Here is a 21,401-nt window from a genome sequence, read left to right on the forward strand (position 1 = left end):
AAGTGTAGTGTTTGGTAGTAATTGAAACTGCGAATACACCTGCATTTTGCTGTAGAGGTTCTCCCTCATGTATTACCAACAATTCCCAGTAAAGCAGTATCATGTTGTAGAATTGAACTCAAAAAAAAGAAGTGTCTGTTACCCAACAATGGGAAATTTACGGGTTGTCAATGTACTTGGCGCTATTCGATGATCATTTGTTTCAGACAAGTCCCGTTTGAATACGGTTCGATGATTTCGCGTCACCTACTTAAAGTACCCGCATATCACAGGTCGATAATCGATACGCACGTCATCAGCTTACAAATTACCTTAGATTTAAAAGTCACTACTTTTATTCTTTTTCTTTAAAAAAAATATATATTATATTAAAATCTCTTTGCTGAGACCTCAAAAGTTAGCGAACGAAAAGTATGAACTATATAAAATTAAAATAGTTCTATCTAATGAAAAGCGTTCGATATTTGAATAAATTATATTGAATTAAATAAAAAAAAAACCATATCCAATCAACGTTACTAGGTCGTTGAACTATCGCTTCAAGACACTTATAACGTCTAATTAAAAGGACACTACCTCTTATACATACATATATCTAATACTCAAGTAGAGCTTGAACCATCTGGTAATCCTATCATCGTAATGATGGTATTGATGACATTTAATAATTAAAACATATGAGTGTACTTATACGATAAGTAATTCAATGGCAGTTATATTTTAATCATAATTACAGTTTGTAAGTGTTTTCTTTATATCTTAATATATTTTAACGAACTTACAGTTCCCAAGCAACAAATTATTATGACACTTAAGTATATTAAATTGAAACAAAAACAAATACTATATACGGATAATTATGAATATATTTGTATATTTTTTTCATCTAAGCGTTCTGTTTAAATTTCCAAAGTAAAAGCCGTAACGTTTTGTTTTAACAAACTGTTCAAGCATTCCACGATATGATTTTATCAGTCCTTCCCTATCCTAATTAAGGAAAACACGACTAGGCGTAGACACGAGTACCTAAACATCACAGCTCCTCTCACTAGCTAAAAAAGACATCTAATTATTAAGACACTTCATTTACTTACTCAATTAGTAAGGCTGCAATCTCTCGCAGAGTGCCAATTAAAAAATAATAGATACCCCGATGTGCGAGCGAGAGGTTGGAGTGCGCCTCGCTCGCGCAAGTGGCTTAGAGATGATCCGCGTCGATTGATAGCTCACTATTGAGTGATTTGGGTTTTTACGATTCTCTGCTATCTTTCCTTTTTTATACCACATTTGTTTTTGCAAGCCTTTTATATCAAAATTTTAGATCTATACCGGCTATACTAAATCTCATTTCTTTAAATGAAATTTCGACTTCAATTTAAATTCGTAGCGTTTCGATGTATGTATGTTAAGTAAAGTATAAATTTTTTGGTTGGAATTTTCGTCGTCTACTTATAAACAAGTACTAAGTGAATTTGAAAGAGAACGATTCGAAACGTAATTGAAATACGCAAGCCGAAATAAAAAGCCGACTTAAAACCCTTCATAAAGCAGCAACAATTTTTCCAAAAGTAACGCGTCACTCGACGAGACGCGAAAAACTGAATTAGCCCGTCTGAATGCAAACTCGTAAGTAATTAGCCTCGCGAGACTCTCGATTCGCTCTCGTAAGCGAAGCGAAGCGAAGATAGCGAAGCGATGCAGCGCGACAAGCGGACTGAGCGAAAATGACTAATCAAATCCTCTCCGCCCTCGACGGCTTTCGAGAGCTTTTTATATTTTCATTGTGCCGTCAAGTGTCACACGGCAGGTGAATTTGCCTACACGTAACGCGCTTCCATTACGGGGAACGAGCATAGGTGCATTGCCTACCAAACAACTAATACCTATAGATCGACTGTAACGAGCAGCCGAGATCGTTTTCAGTTTATATTTATTGCTGTCAAAATAATACAACTTATAACTGAACGCTTAGAGTCGAAGCCTTTGAATAAATTATCTTAATTTTGTATAATCTTTTATGTGTTTCAAATAAAGTAATATTTTATTTTTTGTTGATTCAGGGAGTTCTATTATATACAAATGGAGAAATACGCGCGGCAAGCCATCAGCGAAGGCTTAAAGACAGCGGATGACCTGCACGTAGCCGGTGACTCCGAACTATACAGAGTGCTCAACCTGCATTACAACAGAAATAATCATATCGAAGTGAGTATCAATTAATTTTCAAAACTTTTGTACAATTTTCGTTATCTTCGAAAACGAATCGAAACCAATTCGAATGATAAGTCGTGGTCAATAGCTAAGCAGCTACATTATTCTTTCAAGGTTCCTCCAAACTTCCGATACGTGGTTGAGCAGACGCTCCGAGAGTTCTTCCGCGCCATCCAAGGCGGGAAGGACGCCGAGCAGAGCTGGAAGAAGTCCATCTACAAGGTGATCTCGCGGCTGGACGATCCAGTGCCCGAGTACTTCAAGTCGCCGAACTTCCTCGAACAGCTTGAGTGAACGCCACATCGACTCGACGCACACGAAAACTTTCGGCTAACTAAATTTTAAAAGTTGAAAAAAAAATCCATTGGACGATCGTTTCGCACACCAAAATTTTACGACACTCGCATTTAGGCCTTCAGAATCAAAATTATTAATAAAAGAAGTTTAATTAAATTATTAAAAATTGAATTTGTACGTTGGACGTCGAGCGGCGTGGTGCGGCGCGCGGCTCGCCACGCCACAGCCCGCGCTCTCCTAGAAAATTCATTAGGTTATACGAGTAAGAGAAAATTTAAGTCACCTAGAATTTTATTTCTGCACATAATATATTTCGCTATATATAATTATTATTATATTATTAAGTATTATCGTAAATGGTTTTTATAGTTATGTATATCTTAAAATCATTTATTGATTTATTCTTTAAGGAAAAAAACGATTAATATATTAACTGCTTAAGTTTTGAACTTTTCGTTGTTTTTATTTTGTTTGAATTTTTCCCCTTTCCCATTCCCTCACCTTTGGAGATTGTTTTTTTGTTGATTATTTCCCGTGATATTTTTGTTTTGGCGCATCGCGTCGCCGAAAATTGTCAACCTTTACCACGTCATCATTATTTTAGGAATAATTAACGTTAACCATAGTGATTAGTACAATAGAGCAGGGTTATTTTTCGATCCACAAACAAAGAATTTAAACATTATTTTTATACTGATAGCCGGTTATATGTTCGTGCAGGTTTTTCAATAGAATAAAGATAAACTGACACCAAATTCGAAAATTCGTAAGCATCTTAAGTTCCGATTACTGTAAACATCCTGAGTTGTATTTACCACATTTCGGCATCGTTCGGCAAAAGGATATTCAGTTCGTCCGGACCAGCGCGGCTCGCCGCACCGGACCTAGGGTTAAGTTTATTTGTTAGATAAAATATTATATTCCGATATATGCGTGGGCCCATAATATAGCATCGCTCACATGTGCAAGTGCGGAGCGGTCGACGTCGTCACGATTCATGTTTAATTTTCTAAAGTATACATACAATATTCACGACTTTAGCGACCGTAAAAACTACTTTTAAACATTATATCTATAATCCTATATAACCACACCGCGTATTCTACTGGCATTCCTTTTCTATTTACTGATGAAATATTTTAAGAAGTTCGTGACGCGATCGCTCCGCAGGCGGACGCCCCGCGACGGCTCTCCTCTCTAATAGACATCTTCCCACACCCAAGCAGGCGCAATAGTTGAAGGCAGCAGAGACAATAGACCGAAATATATCAAAAACATAACGATGACTAAATTACAGACAAGACTATTTGGCGACAACCGAAACACAAATGCACTGGGCCACCTCGTCCGATCAGAAGTGCCTTCAGAAATGTTGATTTTTTACAAAAAAAAAAATAAATAAATAAGAAATGAATACAAAAGGGCCCTCAATAGAACCTTCTGCCCAACCGAAGACGTCTCGCGGCGTCCGCGCACCGCCACTGCACACGCATTACAGTTCGCCGTATCGAACATACAGTATGCATACACATTACTATTATACTATAGAAGAATACTTAGTTTGATTCGTAGATATATGTAGCGCGGCGCATGCGACGCTCGCCCCCGAACCGCAGGAGTAAGAATGTACTCGTAATACGTTTGGAATAAAATGGAAGCACAATTCGTAAGTTCGTAGCTAAGAAACGTTCGGTAGTCAGCTCGGGTGCGCCGCTTATCTTGATGTATTTGTTATAACGTGTAGAAGCCGGCCGCCGTCACCGCCACGCGGAGACAGTTTTAGTTCACATCCTCAGTTCGACAGGAATACAAACAATAAATTATCATTTATCGCTTCTTTATATAGATATTACACAATAAGATAGATAGTTGTACAGAGATGTATAGCGACATGTATATAATACGATAATTTTAATACAGAAGAGATGATAATCGAGTAAAACTATCTTAGTGCTAATGATATTTACTTAAGGCTCAATAGACAAACGGCAATTGCGAATTGATTTGCGGAATTGTACAGAATCTTAAACCATCTTTAGTTTCGAGTGTGGCGCCGCGCGGAGCCGACGGCCGGCCTTAGCTAAGCAAGTGTAAGCATTTTTCATTTGGTATTACACTTTGTTAACGTTTCATTTGTAACCATTTGAACTATTACAATAATATAAGAGTACCTCAGTTTAGGATGGACCAGGCGTCGACTGGTGTGCTTAGAGTAGTGTTCAGGTTAGGAGTGAGTGATGAGACATGAATCATTTGAGACATCGACACATAGAAATAAACACGCAGCCTCCCCCCTCTTTCGAAGCACCGGTTTTAAGTTCGAAATTTCTTTCCCCGAACACTTCCGCGGAAGTGTTACACGAATCCAATCCTTCACAGCAATAGCCCGGGTTAATTTTCCTGATTCACGTTGGTTCGTTGGTTCGTAAACGCAGTCGCCGCAGGGCTTATTCGTGAACGAGAATCGTTCCATGTTACGTTAAAATTGTATTTTGTTAATGTTATCTGTTTTGTTCTTACCATAAACAGTGGCATTTCAGAGCTAACGGTTCGGATGTGCGGGAAACTTCTAGTAGAATTGGAACTAAATTGAAGAATTAAATCGATCAACCGAAATACTGCCCCGTGATAAAGTAAAGCGCTACTTCTGCAAAGTAGTAATCACCTCTTTTGTTAGCTCTGAAAAGCCAGAATTTTTCGGTATACCTATGTAATTCCTTGTATAGTAAGTAATGAATCCGTTATTCCAATCTCTCCATAGAATTTTTCATAATAATCTATCTTAAACCAGTGCAGGCTACAAACACATATTACAATAGAAATGTATTGATTTCACATCAACAGTATTCAACCGACGTGCCGTTATTTGCAGATACTTGGAGCCGTTTTTTTAATATATATTTTCTGGCAAGGTAAGACTAAACACGATGTAATTTAAGTGATTATTTTGTCCGGATTTTATACTTGAGTGATTCACTGTGCAGCCGCAATAAGACCACAATGGATATACATTCGATCGAGCCGATGATCTATCGAAAATACGTATCATTTATAATTTATCGGTTGACAATTTTATTTCTAAATTAATATAAAGACTCAAGTTGAAACATCGAAATATTAAGTCCACAGTGATCATGGGGGTAACCCGCAGTAAAAGTACAAAATTCGGTGTGACTTTTAACTCAAGTTTGTAACTATATGTATTGTAGAATTATAAAATAATATTGTCCTTTTGGCGATTGTCAACTGTAATCGTTTCGACACTTTGTATCTAGATAATAGTTTATTTATGTTTCATAAAGTATGTATCTAATGTTCTTCCTTTACACTTTTAGTATTTTTGAATCCGTCTACGAAATGTTTGGAATAATGATGTAAAAAAAATGATATTTAATTATTTTCAAAATTAATTATAAACAAAAAAAAAACAATATATATGTATAATATATTCGGTTTCACGTTTGGGTATTATGGTTCCTAAATTTTGGAAATTGTAGTTGACTCTATTGTGTAGCATTTCATTTTTGGAGTTAGAACACATTTAGATGTACCAAATAGCTGTATCAACTTTTCTATACGAAAAAAAATCAATAAGAAAAATGCTGAAAAGTTAGGTAGTTATAAAATAAGTATCGTTCGTTTATAATATCGTATTAAAATGTCAAAATTGAGCACGGGTACTATTAGGATCTGAAAACGAATACTGCCGATGCTAATCAGTAAGTATTTTGTAAGATATAAAAAAAACGCTGAATAAATCAATATCTGTCAAAACATAACACAGAGTCTCCGAGATCTAGAAGCGTTCGTAATTTTGTATATGAGAGTATATATGTATATCTAGTGATAAAATAAACGATAATTTCGATATCCTTGTGGTCTTCATTCGTAACAGCGATACACGTTCATTTCGTATTCTCGTGCGTTTGTATGTAACTGTGTGTTATGTTGTTATAATTATATTTTTTGTAAGTCGCATTCCGTGCGACGCGGTTTCGTATGATATATTTGTAAATTACCTCGAGCGGACGCGGTCGCCGGTGATAAAATTAGATACAAAATTAATGAACAAAATTAATTAAATAATTAATGATGACGCAACATCTTTCAGTCGCAGGAGCCACTATTGCGAGGCGAATGGACGATGCTGCGCCAATAAGGAAAATTAAAATTTGACTAGGGTTTAGGCATTATTTTCGATATCCTCGCATTTCGGCTAAGTAACAAGGGCCCGCGTCCGCTCGTTTTCGATATATTTAGTACAAATTTCAAGATGTTAAGGTTACGAGGCTCAAAGCTTTTCTTTCGAGGCAGCCACGCCGCCGCCCTGCTCTCGCGCCGACGATATAAATGAGTCGTGTATAAAATTTTATTCAAAAGAGTATTTTTGTATTGAATATTTCTAAAGTTGGTGTAAAAATCAAAATTTCATAAATTATAGCGATGACAAAAATGGACATTAGGTAAATTTATAATGTCATGCGTTTTTTGTATTTAATTTTAAGAATAGTATTGGATATTAAACGTTTAGGAACATTAACCATTTGTAAATAAAAAGTTGAACGGCGCGTGCGCGGGGAAGCAGTGTGGCCGACCTGTTATATAGATAAAAAAATATATAAATGACTAAAAAAGATGTTTATATGGTTCTGGATGTAAAAAGATAACTTTAAAGGCAATTTTTAAGGTGAAAAGTGGAAAAAAAACATATGTAAACGATTCCTTGGTATTTGTCTTAGAATGGCTGCTAGCGGGTCACTATTGTAATCTGTGGGCCTCAGACAATACGTACCTACTGTCACAAAACTAACCTAACCTACATTAAATATAACGGTTCTTAATAATACATATTGTAATGTATCACATTGTCATAATGCTTATTATTTACGAGCGTGTGTCTTTGTCCGTGAATGTTTAGGATCTTAACCACTGTTTGGTGTTTTAGACATAAAGTGGAATATCGTGAAAGATAAAACTATGTATCAAAATTAAGTCCGACAGTCGCACGACTGTCGGACTGTTGCAAATTGCGTTCACATATTGGTATAAAAATTGGCGGTTCTAAAATCTGTTAAAAATTAAATGAAAATTGATGGAATTTATGATGAATAAGTATTAGACATATAATCATGTCAGCAAGATCTGTTGATACCACTGAGGGATGTTTCTTCGTGAATATAACGAGTAATAAAGCTAAGCTTTTATTTGATGAATGTTTTTTATTTTAACGCCCCATAACCCTTTATGTATTGTAACTGAATTGTCGATCCGATTAACGCTAAGTAATTCCAATTATAAAATTAGTTGCTATATCTTCTTTTTATAAAATCAACTCATTACACTAAGAATAGCCAGAGGCCACTGTGGGTATTTATTATATTAAATTTTATTGCTGGTCTATTAAAAAAAAACTAAAGTTACCATTTCTTAATTGACAGAATATATAAAGTTGCATTAGACTTAACCGCCTTGGCGCTTAGACTACGATGTTTCACAGGTAATCTTTTGGCAAAAGAACAAATTGTAAATAATAATTAATTTAGCTTAAAATATATTAAAAATTAAGACTATATGTGTAATATGAAAAACACCACCCACAACATATATATATATATATATTAATCTTATGATTGATAAAACTTATGTTTTATTTTTGTTATGGAGTGCTTAGTTTTTTTTATATTTACAGACTTCACAGTTCACAGTTTACTCTCACGGCTACATTCAAAAGTGTTCGTAGCGACATCGTAGACTTTACATTTAAGGTGTAAAATCTTTTATTAGAGGATAGAGAGAGAGGTAAGAAGTGGTTCCAAATAGTTATTTTTGTTTATTTATATATTTTCGTAACACTATCGGCATATTCACAAATTATTGAGTAAAAGTAGGAAAAAAATCCTTGTACGGTGTGATACACCTCTACAGGCGTTTACATTATATATTTTAAATAATAAAAAAAGTAAACGCTACACTCCTACAATAATATATCTTTAAAATAAAATCACGTTTGTATCGACATATGTTATTCGTTTAAAAAAAAACACATTCTAGGCTCAAATAATTAAATTTATTTTGCATTTGCAATGTCTCCATAACAATATCCACTAAGGATTTTCTTTAGCGGATTAACAAAAATTATTTGTGATAAACTTACGTTACCAGTGTACATACGTGTAACGGAACTCCTCCTTAACCGTTGGATGGATTTCGATGAAATTTTTGTGTGTGATGGATGAAACGGAGTCTGATCAGATCGGAATGTAAATAAAAATCTTATTTCACCAGCACGAAGTCAGGACGGGCAGCTAGTATATATAGCCGCGATTCGAAGTTTTGCATGTTTTAAATTTAGACTATTGACGTGACAACAGTAAGTTTTATATTATTATATAATATAAATTCGGTAATATGTCAGTCGTTGAAATGGCAAAAAATTGAGTCATCTAATCTCCTACATAATTAACCTCAATTGCGGATAACTGTTATTAAGTACTAATAATTCGATGTTTACCTTTGAGATAATACGGTATTTTTATCGAAAAGTTATTTATTAATTAGCATTTGTTTAAAGATTATTTCATGAAATCAATGAATAAATAACACGTAGTTATGTCATCTTTATATCGGTTTTACTAAATGAACATTATAAGATTTTTCAAATAATGTTTTCGATAATTATAAATATCGGTAAAATTTTATATTTTTCTACTTAATAGTCTCAAGTATCTTAATAATCTCAAGAAGGATATAAGGATTCAAGATTGAAGAAATCTTTTAAAATTAATTAAATTGTCGTTTTCGTCAAGTAGTTTTCGAGTAATCGGTGAATAATACAAAAAAAAAGTGCGCGTCGAACTATTCGTTCGGTTTTATGTAAACGTGACGTAGCTTAGAATTATACTATCGTACATTTAAATACGTTGTAGTTAATTGTTGGCAATCTCTAATAACTTGTCAGTTACGATTAAAATTCCAAAATAACCGGTAAAAAGTATAGAAAAGAATACAATGAACATAGTTCCTATAATACCAAATTTAGAAAGAATTGATTAATTTGTTGTCGGAGTTGAACAATCTCTATAACAATAACGGGTTTGTTAGACTACTGGCTTAAAAGGCCGTTGTTCCCGAGGTCCTCAGGCTTTAAGTTACAGCTTGTTTAAGAAAATATCAAAAGCAGTCGGGGGTCGTAAAGTGGGTAGTGGTTAAAATCTCGTTTCACGGAAGAATATAAAATCGTTGGTTTACGGGTGATCTCTTTCCAGTCGTGTTGGATTATTCCAGTAGAAAAAGAAGAGTGCAGTCCTTTTTACGCACACACTTGTGCACAATAATATCTTTGCCGAGCAATTGGATTTTTTCATTTAAGAGAAGACGTTGTGGACAACGGTCTGGTGGATGTCATCGTAATTGTTATCATTAATTTGAAACTTTTCTTTCTTTTTTTTTAAATTAATCCATGATAGAAAAAAATTACCATATTCCACCACAAGCATGTGTGTGCGTCCTCTTCTACTCCATAACGTTGTGTGGTATTTACAATATCACTTAAAGCTTAAACTTGATACCCGTGTTCCCACAACACGGGTATCAAAACGACTGCCATAAAGCCAACAGTTGAAAAAAATATTAGAAAACATAGCGTCACTAGTATGTAGGCATTGGGTACTTACGAATACCACCATAGTTTTCTCAAAAATAGCGTTAAAAATTTGCTGGAAGTTTAAACGTACCTATAGGTACGTATTTGCATGGATTTCGAAATTGTAAATTCTATTACTTTTCACCTGATAATTCTCTTACTAACAAAAGTCAAGGTCAAGGATGGTTCGAATTTGGTAGAATAGTAATTCATGCCCTTATTCATATTCAGAGTTTAAGACCTTGGGAATCAAGAATATTTCATCAATTAAATTATGCAAATGAAACTAGATAAATTTCCTATAGTTTAGACACTAAAATTTTGATTATTATACTAAGAATTTCAGCATTAGAGTACCGTAAGCAACACATTTAATATTTATTCGAAGGTGAAAACGAAAATAAATTTTGACCTTCAATTGACATTACGTTGTATTTACATGAAGTAATTAAGGATTTGTTTTATGAATAGATTAGGTATCTAGTAAAGAATGATACGATTTGTTATTCTATAACATTATTATTATTTATTTGATAAATATAGATGACGTCAAATAAATCTTTCGGTACAAATGCTGAATCTGATACTAAAAATGTCTAGGGATGTCTCTAAGTTGGTCGACACTGATATTACTCGTATACTTATGTTGGTAATGTACTTTCACAGTAGAGTATATGAAAAAAGAACCTTTATTTTCCTTACTTGGTAAGTCTGTAATATGTTTTAATGTTTTAAGTTAAAAACATAACAATACACGTTATATAATAAACATTTTTTTTTTCAGTGCGACCGTTTTTAATTTTATTTGTTTTATGTATTATCAGTAATATGTTATACAAGAACATTATAGTAACGCTTATCACGACGATTTAAAGCGAATGAGACCGCAAAGCGTAGCTTCTTATATAATTACTAGCGACCCGCCCCGACTTCGCACGGGTGCAATGCTGATACTAAATAATATACTACAGTATGTCTTCTTATATAACGTTAACAGTTTTTCAGTCATTAGACAATACAAACCGCTATGCATTTTAAATCTGTAATATCTTCGAAAATATTCATTTAAATTACATGCTGTAAAGTAGTATATTGATCTATATTAAATGCACAATGTATTTAAGGTATTTTATTGGGTACGGATTAATGCTGTATTGCTTAAAATCGCTTCGAAAATAAACCATCATTACTCGTAAAAAGTAAAGGATAAAAAATGATTATTGTGGGTTATCCCCACTAGATAGACATATACTATCGCGAACATTTTTGAAGACCTTTTTAAGGTGTACAATAGTTTAGTACATTATTTTGATCTATCTAGTAGAGTTCAGCCAGCGTTTGCAATATAAGCGCAAAAAATGTGTTAATTTACAACATCACATTAGAACCCTCTAAAATGATCAGTGTTTCTCTAGTATATTGTACATGTATTATAGGTACATAATATAAACCTTCCTCTTGAATCACTCTATCTGTTTAAAAAAAACCGCATCGTAATCCGTTCCGATATTTTAAAGAACTAAGCATACACGGGGAAAGACAGACAGCAGTAGGCGACTTTGTTTTATAGGTACTATGTAATGATATTATATACTTACTAAAACCAGCAGTTGCAGGTTCTGATATACCTAAGTTTTATGTATATAGTTTAAGCAGTGCAAAACAATCTTCTTCGCATTTAAGAGTATAAATAATTAGATATATAGTAAAAAAACTGACTTTAAACGTCCCACTGCCACAAGTTTTCGTGCTCAGTTAGAAAACCATCTTTCAAGAAATACCACTTACTCATGGTACTAGAACTCTTGTTTAATTTATTACATATGTAATTATCTTCATTGAAAAATTAATAAGTTGGGAGATATTTAAAAAAATATATATGTTGCTTACATTATTCAAATATTAATTACTTAGAATTTATTGATTACTAGGCAGTATATTTAAAAAAAATTATTATACTTTACTGACGTACTCTGTAAATAAAATTGTAGAAGAGAGTAACTACTGAGTCGGTTCTTCTCGTTAGAATTTACTTTCCGAACCGGTCGTAGCTTTACATTTCATTCAACACATGAAGATTCAAAAGTTCTATCATGAGCCTAATATGAGGTGACAAGTAAAGTGAAAAATGAAAAATAGCAGGCCCATATCTTTGGAAATATAAATTCTCCTAACCCCCGGTAACTTTCAAGGAAAAACCACCGACTACATCTCCTGATAAAATATTAAACGAAACATTTATTTACGCCATTTAATTTCGAGCACTACAAAACATAACCATAGAGAAAAAATGTTTGTGGTCAATTTGGATAGAATGAGAAGGAAAACCGCCAATAGTTCAATAAACTAAAAATACTTATATCATAAGTTGTTAATTGAGGAAATTCGTTCATATTTCACATATAATATATGCATATATTACATGGCTATGGCCATACTATATGTACGTTTGTTTAATGGATAACTGTAAATAATATTACTATAACCAAGCTCGTAGTGGATTCACATGAATCGATTTAAGTAGAGGATTTGTTGGACAACAAAGAGTTAAATATTATACAAACAAAATAAAAAAGACAACTATTACTTAAAAGCATTTTCAGACGATTTAAATCGTCTTCGATGCAACACTTGAACTACTACAATTGACTCGTGGTAATGCAGTTTAAGAATAAAAATTTGTATTTGATAGTCGACATTTGCTACCTACTCAACCTCGTGGTAAATTGTTGATAATTACTTTCATAGTTTTAAATGTTTTTATTATTCAACTTCAAGTGTTTGAATATGTTTTTATTGAACAACAAACTTATTTCTATATATAAAATATTAAATTATAATATATAAAATATTAAAAAATATTTACTATAAGCTTGTTTCAGTCTCTTAGACATTTTTTTAGATTACCTATAATAGGGAAAATGATGAAACAAAAACGATCGTTCGCACATAAAAACTACAATTTACAAAACGTCTTCAAAATATTATCGAAAATAATTAATACCTCACAATTATAATAGTAAACTATGTCCTCGTCGTTTTATAAGTAAAAAAATTACGAGGCTACAACATTATTATGATTCGAGGTTATTTATATTGTGATTGTCTATGGTTTATGGTATGGCTAAAAATGTTTTGTAAAAAATCTTTAATGTCATAGTTACTACACTTTCGTTACGATTTCGACTACATCACTAGGTAAGTAGTCTTGTTCTACGCTTGTAATGATAACATCAAACTACAAAAATCTCTTTTCCATCATTCTATGGATTTTAAAACATTGTATAATTGATAATTTTTTCGGGGAATGATTTAGGGATTTTGTTTTGATACAAAAATTATAATTACAAACTTTATAAAACGATTAAATAATAATTTAAAGCGCCATCTATCAACTACTCAAAGTACTACTGAGTCAAATATTTTATCAAGAAGTTCTTGGTTTGGTATGTGTTAAGTGCTTCTATCTATCGACAGGTATACAAAAATTATTATATTGCCTACTTTTAAAGACAAAAAGCTTTGCTATGAGATTTTTTAAATCAACTCTCTACTATATTATCATAAGCATTTAATAAACCCGAGAACAGCCCCACTTGTTATCATCTTGCGATCCCCCCAATGTTAATGCTAATTTGATTCAGATTGCTTATTATCAAGTGTTATAAATAATATTCAAATCATGAACCCCCGCATCTTGAGACGTATAGAATATTTAAATTAACCATAATGTGTCCGCAAAGGCTTAGAACAGCAGGTTTTCCCTTCGTTGCTGATCTTGAAGAACTAATTGAACGGTGTACCTCACTATCACTTAGATACGCATAAATATCGGTCCCCTATTAGGTGATTTACTTCAAAAATTTGTCAATTCAGCTAACGTGTTGTGCGATAAATATTGATACCTTTGCAATATTAGTCTCGAGTTGTGTGTTTTAAAATTATCACTGTTAAGTAATTTTGTAGTTTCTACTCACATTCGCTTCATGCGCTCATTCGTGAACGATGAGAAATTTATGCGTTCATAGACTTCTCCATGAACTATTTTATTTTATATACCTATTATAAATTAAATGTAACAAAGCAACAATATATTATGATCAAATTAAATATTCAACAAGCTCTAATAACTTGAAAATATTAATAAAATAAAACTTTCCATCAAATCGTAAAATAATAAAAAAACGAGATAATATAAGATATAATAAGCGTTACCTGTTTATTTTAAAATAGGCCTCTAAAAATTACGATTGATGATATTGTTTTCAATGTTTGCATAGGAAACCGGGGTTATACAATGTTTTTTTTTCATAATTTTTGTTGACCTAATGGTATAACTCAAATGTAAGATTTTAAAACAAGATGTTTATAATTTGAGCACTGAATATCCAATTTTGAAACATCTACGATGTTATATAAGTTGTTTGTAAAAAAATAATGGTAAAAATTACATACCTATACCTGGTTTTGTTATCACAGATAGAAGTTTTAAAAATACACCGCATTCTTTTAATACCTATTAGTCTAATTACCTATCAGTAATCAGTATCAACTACAAATTTACAAAATCATTTAAACGGTTCGTTAGAAAGTTGCCAGTTAAGATGTAACGACTATAGATTTGTTTTAAGAAATAATTAAATATTTTAATTACTCTACCATTTTATTAAATCATTTTTTAACGTATCTAGTCTAAAATAATTAAACTTTAGATAATAACTATTTATTTTTATGGTTTTTTTTTAGTGCCGTCATAATATATAAATTTGGCAGAATTTTTGATAATCGATATGTTTATAAAGATTTCAACCGACTGACTAACTATATTCGTAGAGCACAGTATTGAGGGTATGCAGCACGGGAGGCAGGAGACTCCAAAACTCGGCGTCCGTGCCCTGGGGCAGAGCCGTCTCAAGCTATGCTGGGGCCCTTGGGCACTCATGTATTTGGGGCCCTTTCGGTAGATATTTACTACCATGTACAAATACTTTGCTTATGGCCAGACCTTAAGTATAGAGTCAAATAAATGGTGCGGTAATTTTCGTAAATTAGTAGGAATCTAATTGGTTGTACAATCTCATGGCTATTTTATACTATATCTATTTCTTTCATGAAGAGCATGTCTTTCTATTTTTAATATCTACTATTGTCAATAGCCTTTTTTGATAAATATGTTAGTTATTTCTTACAAATATATCACTTTCTAAAATATACAAAGCAGTCAACATGAGCACAAACATGTGAAGGAAATTGTTGGTTCTTCGGGGCCTTCTCAGGTTGGGGGCCCTGGGCACGTGCTCTATGTGCCCAATGATAAAGACGGTAATGCACTGGGGCCGTCGCGTGTTTAAAATATGGCTATATTGAGATTGGCATTTAGGAAGTAACATAATAGTGATTTTGAGTATGGAAGTCGAAGTGTTTTATTTATATCATATATTAGAGCTATAAGCAAATTTCATGGAATATGTATAATCTATTTATTTATTTATCATTATATTTATTATTTATTTAAGTCTTCTTCACCATCTTAATTAAAGTATAATTATTTTCTTGAGTTGTGGGCAATACTTATTTTACTAACATATTAAAGTTACCAATAACAAATTATTGTTATATAAAAATAAAAAGTATCAAACAATACAACTCTTCTATAACATATTTATAAACAATGATTTCCCCTAGTGGATTATGAATTAATTTTGCCGAGGTGTATACATATATTATTATATTATTTACACTCCATCTTTATATATTGAGTTTTTTTTATTGATGATGTAAGAAGGTTACCATTGCTTATATTTAATTATATTTTTTTTAAATTAATGTATTCAGGAATATTCTAATAGAATTAAAAACTTTTTGTATTACAATATTTAATTACTTAATAATAATATCAACTGATTTTACCACTTTTTTGATTATCTAATTCACCAATACCAAATAACATTAACTTGATGTGGGCTTTTGTTTCAGCAGCCTTTGTGCGCAGTTCCTCTGACTTCACCTCAAAGGCTTTTATCCTGACATCCAAGTATTTGTATGCTTCTTCTATTGTGAACTCTAAATAATGATTTAATCCGATATTCATCAGAAGTTTCGATGTATCCGTAACAGAGGCCTCCATAAAGAAATTACAACCAATGTTAACCTGCGTCTTAAAACCGTTAGGGTGGTCATTTTTGTCTGTTAAAACTTTCAGACAGTGTCGTTGTTGGATCATATCTGATATTTCAGCATTTATATGTTGTAACTTTAAATCGAGTATTCGTAAGTCCTCTTTCAGTACATCATTGATAAATTGTTCATATTTTGATATTGTTTCGTTAACATTTGTTTTTGCCATTATATTTGCATTATTAATTATTATTCCGTTAAATAACACCTTGATTATTTTCTAAATAGCGTTTAATACAATACAATTTTGTTACGCTTTAAAAAATGTTATCAATCTTATGTATTGTAAAAATTTTGCAGTACAAAGAACTTCCAAAACAGTAAACTTCAAATACGAATAACCTCTCTGACATGACATTAGAAATAACATTGACAGTCGAGGGTTATTTTGTTGTTAAATCAAACAACTGACAGACCAGATGTGACAACCGGCTCACACAGATTATTTATTTTATATTTAGAATCTAAATGTAGTTTTAAACATTGTCTTGCAATGAGCAATGGATATAAATTATTAAATCAAATAAAAATATTATTAATAAGCTTTAGCACTTTAGCTTTTTAGCTTAAGTTATCTGACGAAAAAATTCTAATAATTCATATTTTATTTCACCTACATTAATTAAAACACTGGTATAGTCAATGTATACGTATATATATATATAGGTATTATTTAAATTTTATTATCTGTTAGACTTTATGAAAGGAGGGAAAAGGAAACATTCTATAACTTTGACAATAAGTTTTAAAAGTTGACTTCTGTCTTCTAATCGAATTTATTTTTAAAACAACTTATATATAACGTCATATACATAAATTTTATCCTAATATACATGTATATGTAGTAAAATAAATAAAATTAGTTCAGTGAGATGACTGCTACGGCATCAGCAACTACTGCAACCATTGATGAAGATTTAGATGAGTGTGGACCACAGCTGATCAATAAATTAGAGGTGAAAATATTTAAAATAAATTTTGTTTTTTTTTTACTTAATCGCTATTAATATTATATATTTTAGGGGAATGGAATTACATCAGGCGATATTAAGAAGTTGGAAGAGGCAGGATATCACACTGTTGAATCGGTAGCATACGCTCCAAAGAAATGGCTTATAACAATAAAAGGAATCTCCGAAGCGAAAGCTGACAAAATATTGACGGAAGCTTCGAAATTGGTACCAATGGGATTCACCACAGCAACAGAGTTTCATCAAAAAAGGTCAGTCAAGGACTTAATAGCAAAAATACGAAACCTTGAACAATAATTATTTGTTACTATAAATATTTTATGAACTAATAAAGTTTTTAATTTTTATCAAGATGTATATATCTGCGTGTATTAATAAATGCAATATTTTTCATAAGGTAGTATTGATTCAGAATTAATCTAATAATCTATTATCTATTATGAATTAACTAATTTACATCCTAACTATATACTCATCTTAGTCTAGTCTAGTCAATATACTACTAATGATAGTTTACTTTATAATTTCCATTGGTTGCCTTATAACTTGTTCATGTTGCTTTTTACAAATAGAGCTGAAATAATCCAGCTAACAACTGGATCTAAGGAATTGGACAGGCTGCTCGGAGGTGGCATTGAAACAGGATCAATTACAGAAATATTTGGGGAATTTCGAACAGGGAAAACACAGCTATGTCACACACTTGCAGTAACATGCCAGGTATATATTAAAAAATAGCACATAATACATATTTTATATCAGCTGTTAAAATTCCTAAATAGCCTTGTATGAATAATTTGGTAAACACCCCACAAAAATATGAAAACATAAAACATGTTAAAACATGTATATGCTTGTTTATTGGCTTGCAATATTGTTTGCAGGTTAAAATATTCAATGACCTTGGTTTTTTTTCTAGTTTTATTCATCAATTTTATGTGTACTTAAAAATCTTTTCCAGTTGCCAATAGAACAGTCTGGTGGTGAAGGTAAATGTATGTACATAGACACAGAAGGAACTTTTCGTCCTGAGCGTCTGCTGGCAGTAGCTCAGAGATATGGTATGGAAGGAGCTGCTGTACTTGACAATGTGGCTTACGCCCGAGCATATAACACTGACCATCAAACACAATTATTAGTTCAAGCTTGTGCAATGATGGCTGAGTCTCGGTAAGTATTTATATATACTAATATTATAAATGCGAAAATAACTTGCATTGATTGATAATATATTATTAAGTTATATACATATATATATTATATTTGTTTATGGAAATAAATTTTCTCATTGTGGTAATAATGCTATGAATAATTTTTTATGTTTTAAATTATCTTTTCTGTATTAATAAGAATCTGAATACTCTTTTAATTAATATAAAAAAAATGTTTTTTAATTATGTATAAAGTGTTTTATAATATATTTTCAGATATTCTTTGTTAATAGTGGACAGTGCAACAGCCTTATATAGAACAGACTATTCTGGTAGAGGGGAACTCAACTCGAGACAACTTCACCTCGGGAGATTTATGAGAATGCTTCTAAGGCTTGCCGATGAGGTCTGTTTGTTTATTTATTATCTATAATTATTTGCTTTCACTTTGAATATATATATTTTAAATTTATATGACTATGAGTGGAGTTTTTTTTAATAAAATTGAATACCTTGTCTCATGAAAGAAGTATTGACTTTGCAGAGTCAGACAATTGGTGTAACAAGATCATCTTTAGTTCTTTTATTTATACAGTTATATTATGTGCATGTTTCTGTCAAAGAATTAAATATTATGACCATAACATAACATAACATAATCAGCCTGTAAATTTCCCACTGCTGGGCTAAGGCCTCCTCTCCCGTTGAGGAGAAGGTATGGAGCATATTCCACCACGCTGCTCCAATGCGGGTTGGTGGAATCCACATGTGGCAGAATTTCGTTGAAATAAGACACATGCAGGTTTCCTCACGATGTTTTCCTTCACCGCCGAGCACGAGATGAATTATAAACACAAATTAAGCACATGAAAATTCAGTGGTGCCTGCCTGGATTTGAACCCGAAATCATCGGTTAAGATGCACGCGTTCTAACCACTGGGCCGTCTCGGCTCTTATTATGACCATGCCTTTCCTAAATTTTATTTACTAGAACTAAATGTATTTATTACCCAAGTAACCCAAGTAAAATTATGTTTTCCAGTTTGGAGTAGCAGTAATAATAACAAACCAAGTGGTGGCTCAAGTGGACTCAGTGGGCGTGTTCAACGCGGACACTAAGAAGCCGATCGGAGGTCACATCATTGCGCATGCGTCCACCACGCGACTGTATCTGCGCAAGGGACGCGGAGACAATCGAGTCTGCAAGATATACGACAGCCCCTGTCTGCCGGAGACCGAAGCCATGTTCGCCATCAGTACCGAGGGCATTACTGATGCTAAAGAATAGGAGTATTACTAGTTATTATTATTTATATACAAAATATAGTCCCACTAAACCATTTGGTGAGACTTTGCGCAAGACCATAGCTACTACTCATCAGATATTCTATCACCAAACACTAATACTTAGTATTTGAATATTCTGCTTTAAAGGGTGAGTGAGCCAGTGTAGCAACACGAATAAAGAACATAACACCTTAGCTTTCAAGGTTGGTAGTTATCATTTTAAAAAATATCAAATTTTCTTATCTAAGTGATCATCAATGTAACTTTTAATAAATATTCTATGAAAATGACCTAACCAGAACATCCCTTTAAAAATAAAAATGTTTCTACGACATTATTTCTTTCGTCATTAATAGTTGATCACGTCTTGCCGTAATTTTACATTTTGGTTTTTTCTATAAACATCAGTGTATCGATATTTAATAATTAAAGACTCACATAAATGTCGCCTAGTGATATGATCTTAGATTAAATCCCGAATCCTTATTACGTGAATTCGTTTATAAATGGAAAATTAGACAAGACTTAAATATTTCTGTTTCTTTGTCTGTGTTTTGAAAATTAGATACACTTACTTCCGATTCAGTTATTTTTTTAACTAATATGAATTGTACGATACATAAGTATAATAATTACTGTGTCACACAGTTAACAGTGACGCGATATTTATTAGATCTGAATAATACTGAAAACTCTATGTATATACATATAACATTAAATTATAAATGGCATCTTTCCGAAATCATTTTAATTTTATAAAACTAGTGTATAGTAAATTCTGATGTAAATTTACAATCGATATTCGGCTTCGTGTGATAATTGTTTTATTTCACCAAACTTCTATTCTATATAATAGGCCATTACAAGAACATTAGATTAAATTGTAAATTAAAATAATCTTAAGTTTTACGTACCAGTGAAGATATTTTTGTAAATTGTAATAAAACGATGAATTTCGTCTGTTGTTTTTATTAAATATTTTTATATTGTTATAAAAATAAGTAAGTATAAAGTAAATAAGTATAAAAATAAGTAAGTCCCAATACGTGGCTATAAAATGCCGTCTTTATAGTTTTCAAAAATGATCATAGAGCTAAAAATGCGAAAAAGCGATATTTTGGACATTTGACCTTGAATAACTTTCAAAAGTGGGATCGGTACGGCCTTGGTGTTTCTTTTATATTGTATTTAAGACCACCAATTTTCAGTTCTACGCGAATTATTGTAAACTTGCCATTTTTTTCTAGTCTATTTTGACAGGCACATGCAGGTTTCTTCACCATGATCTTCGTTACGATTCACGTGTAGCAGAATGACTAGTCAGATTTACTATCACATATTTTAACAAAGGTGTTTTATGGAAATTGAATTGTGGGAAATTTGAGGATCTTTAAAATTGGAGATCAGGTACGTGCTGGATGCGCTCCAAGATTGAAAGAGCAAAATATCTCAATAATCATCAACGGTAGGTTAAAAATGTATAGGGCCTCAATTGTAGAGCATAAATGAAGCAACAAAAAATCTTACCATAATTCTCGTATTTCGACGCACAACAGAGTTATTGCAAAAAAACTAAGTTTTACCCTTTTTTCCAGTTGACGGCAAATGCACATAAGAAATCAATTAAGCTTTTCTAAGTCCTCCCTACAACATATCCAAAAGCCG

General features: G+C 32.3%; 3 protein-coding genes across 3 annotated transcripts in view; 2 read left to right on the plus strand and 1 right to left on the minus strand.

Annotated features, from left to right (window-relative positions):
- The window catches only part of LOC113396081 (homeobox protein prospero), a 94,935-nt gene extending 87,218 nt beyond the window's left edge, over nucleotides 1–7,717 (plus strand). The window contains exons 6-7 of the mRNA XM_026633863.2: nucleotides 2,061–2,205; nucleotides 2,326–7,717. Of these exons, the coding sequence (XP_026489648.2) occupies nucleotides 2,061–2,205; nucleotides 2,326–2,505 (325 nt within the window). The 3' untranslated portion in view covers nucleotides 2,506–7,717. The remainder of the gene's footprint in view (nucleotides 1–2,060; nucleotides 2,206–2,325) is intronic.
- Nucleotides 7,718–16,009: 8,292 nt separating this feature from the next.
- Nucleotides 16,010–21,401, minus strand: part of Uxt (Uxt prefoldin-like subunit) — a 313,647-nt gene continuing 308,255 nt past the window's right edge. Inside the window, exon 2 of the mRNA XM_026633874.2 lies at nucleotides 16,010–16,535. Coding sequence (XP_026489659.1) covers nucleotides 16,047–16,496 — 450 coding nt within the window. The 5' untranslated portion in view covers nucleotides 16,497–16,535 and the 3' untranslated portion in view covers nucleotides 16,010–16,046. The remainder of the gene's footprint in view (nucleotides 16,536–21,401) is intronic.
- Nucleotides 17,007–19,853, plus strand: Spn-a (spindle A). The gene is made up of 6 exons (XM_026633873.2): nucleotides 17,007–17,283; nucleotides 17,350–17,549; nucleotides 17,871–18,018; nucleotides 18,260–18,468; nucleotides 18,726–18,855; nucleotides 19,492–19,853. Exons 1-6 carry the CDS (start codon nucleotides 17,200–17,202, stop codon nucleotides 19,735–19,737), a joined length of 1,017 nt encoding a protein of 338 aa, XP_026489658.1. The 5' UTR covers nucleotides 17,007–17,199; the 3' UTR covers nucleotides 19,738–19,853.

Source organism: Vanessa tameamea, chromosome 19 (assembly GCF_037043105.1).
Source record: "Vanessa tameamea isolate UH-Manoa-2023 chromosome 19, ilVanTame1 primary haplotype, whole genome shotgun sequence".
NCBI classification, from domain to species: domain Eukaryota; kingdom Metazoa; phylum Arthropoda; class Insecta; order Lepidoptera; family Nymphalidae; genus Vanessa; species Vanessa tameamea.

Bases quoted from the DNA above. Each gene is read 5' to 3' on its own strand.
- Spn-a (XM_026633873.2), top strand. From the start codon at position 17,200: ATGACTGCTACGGCATCAGCAACTACTGCAACCATTGATGAAGATTTA. The intron at 17,284-17,349 runs GTGAAAATATTT...TATATATTTTAG, and splicing joins AGCTGATCAATAAATTAGAG to GGGAATGGAATTACATCAGG. The intron at 18,469-18,725 runs GTAAGTATTTAT...ATATATTTTCAG, and splicing joins GCAATGATGGCTGAGTCTCG to ATATTCTTTGTTAATAGTGG.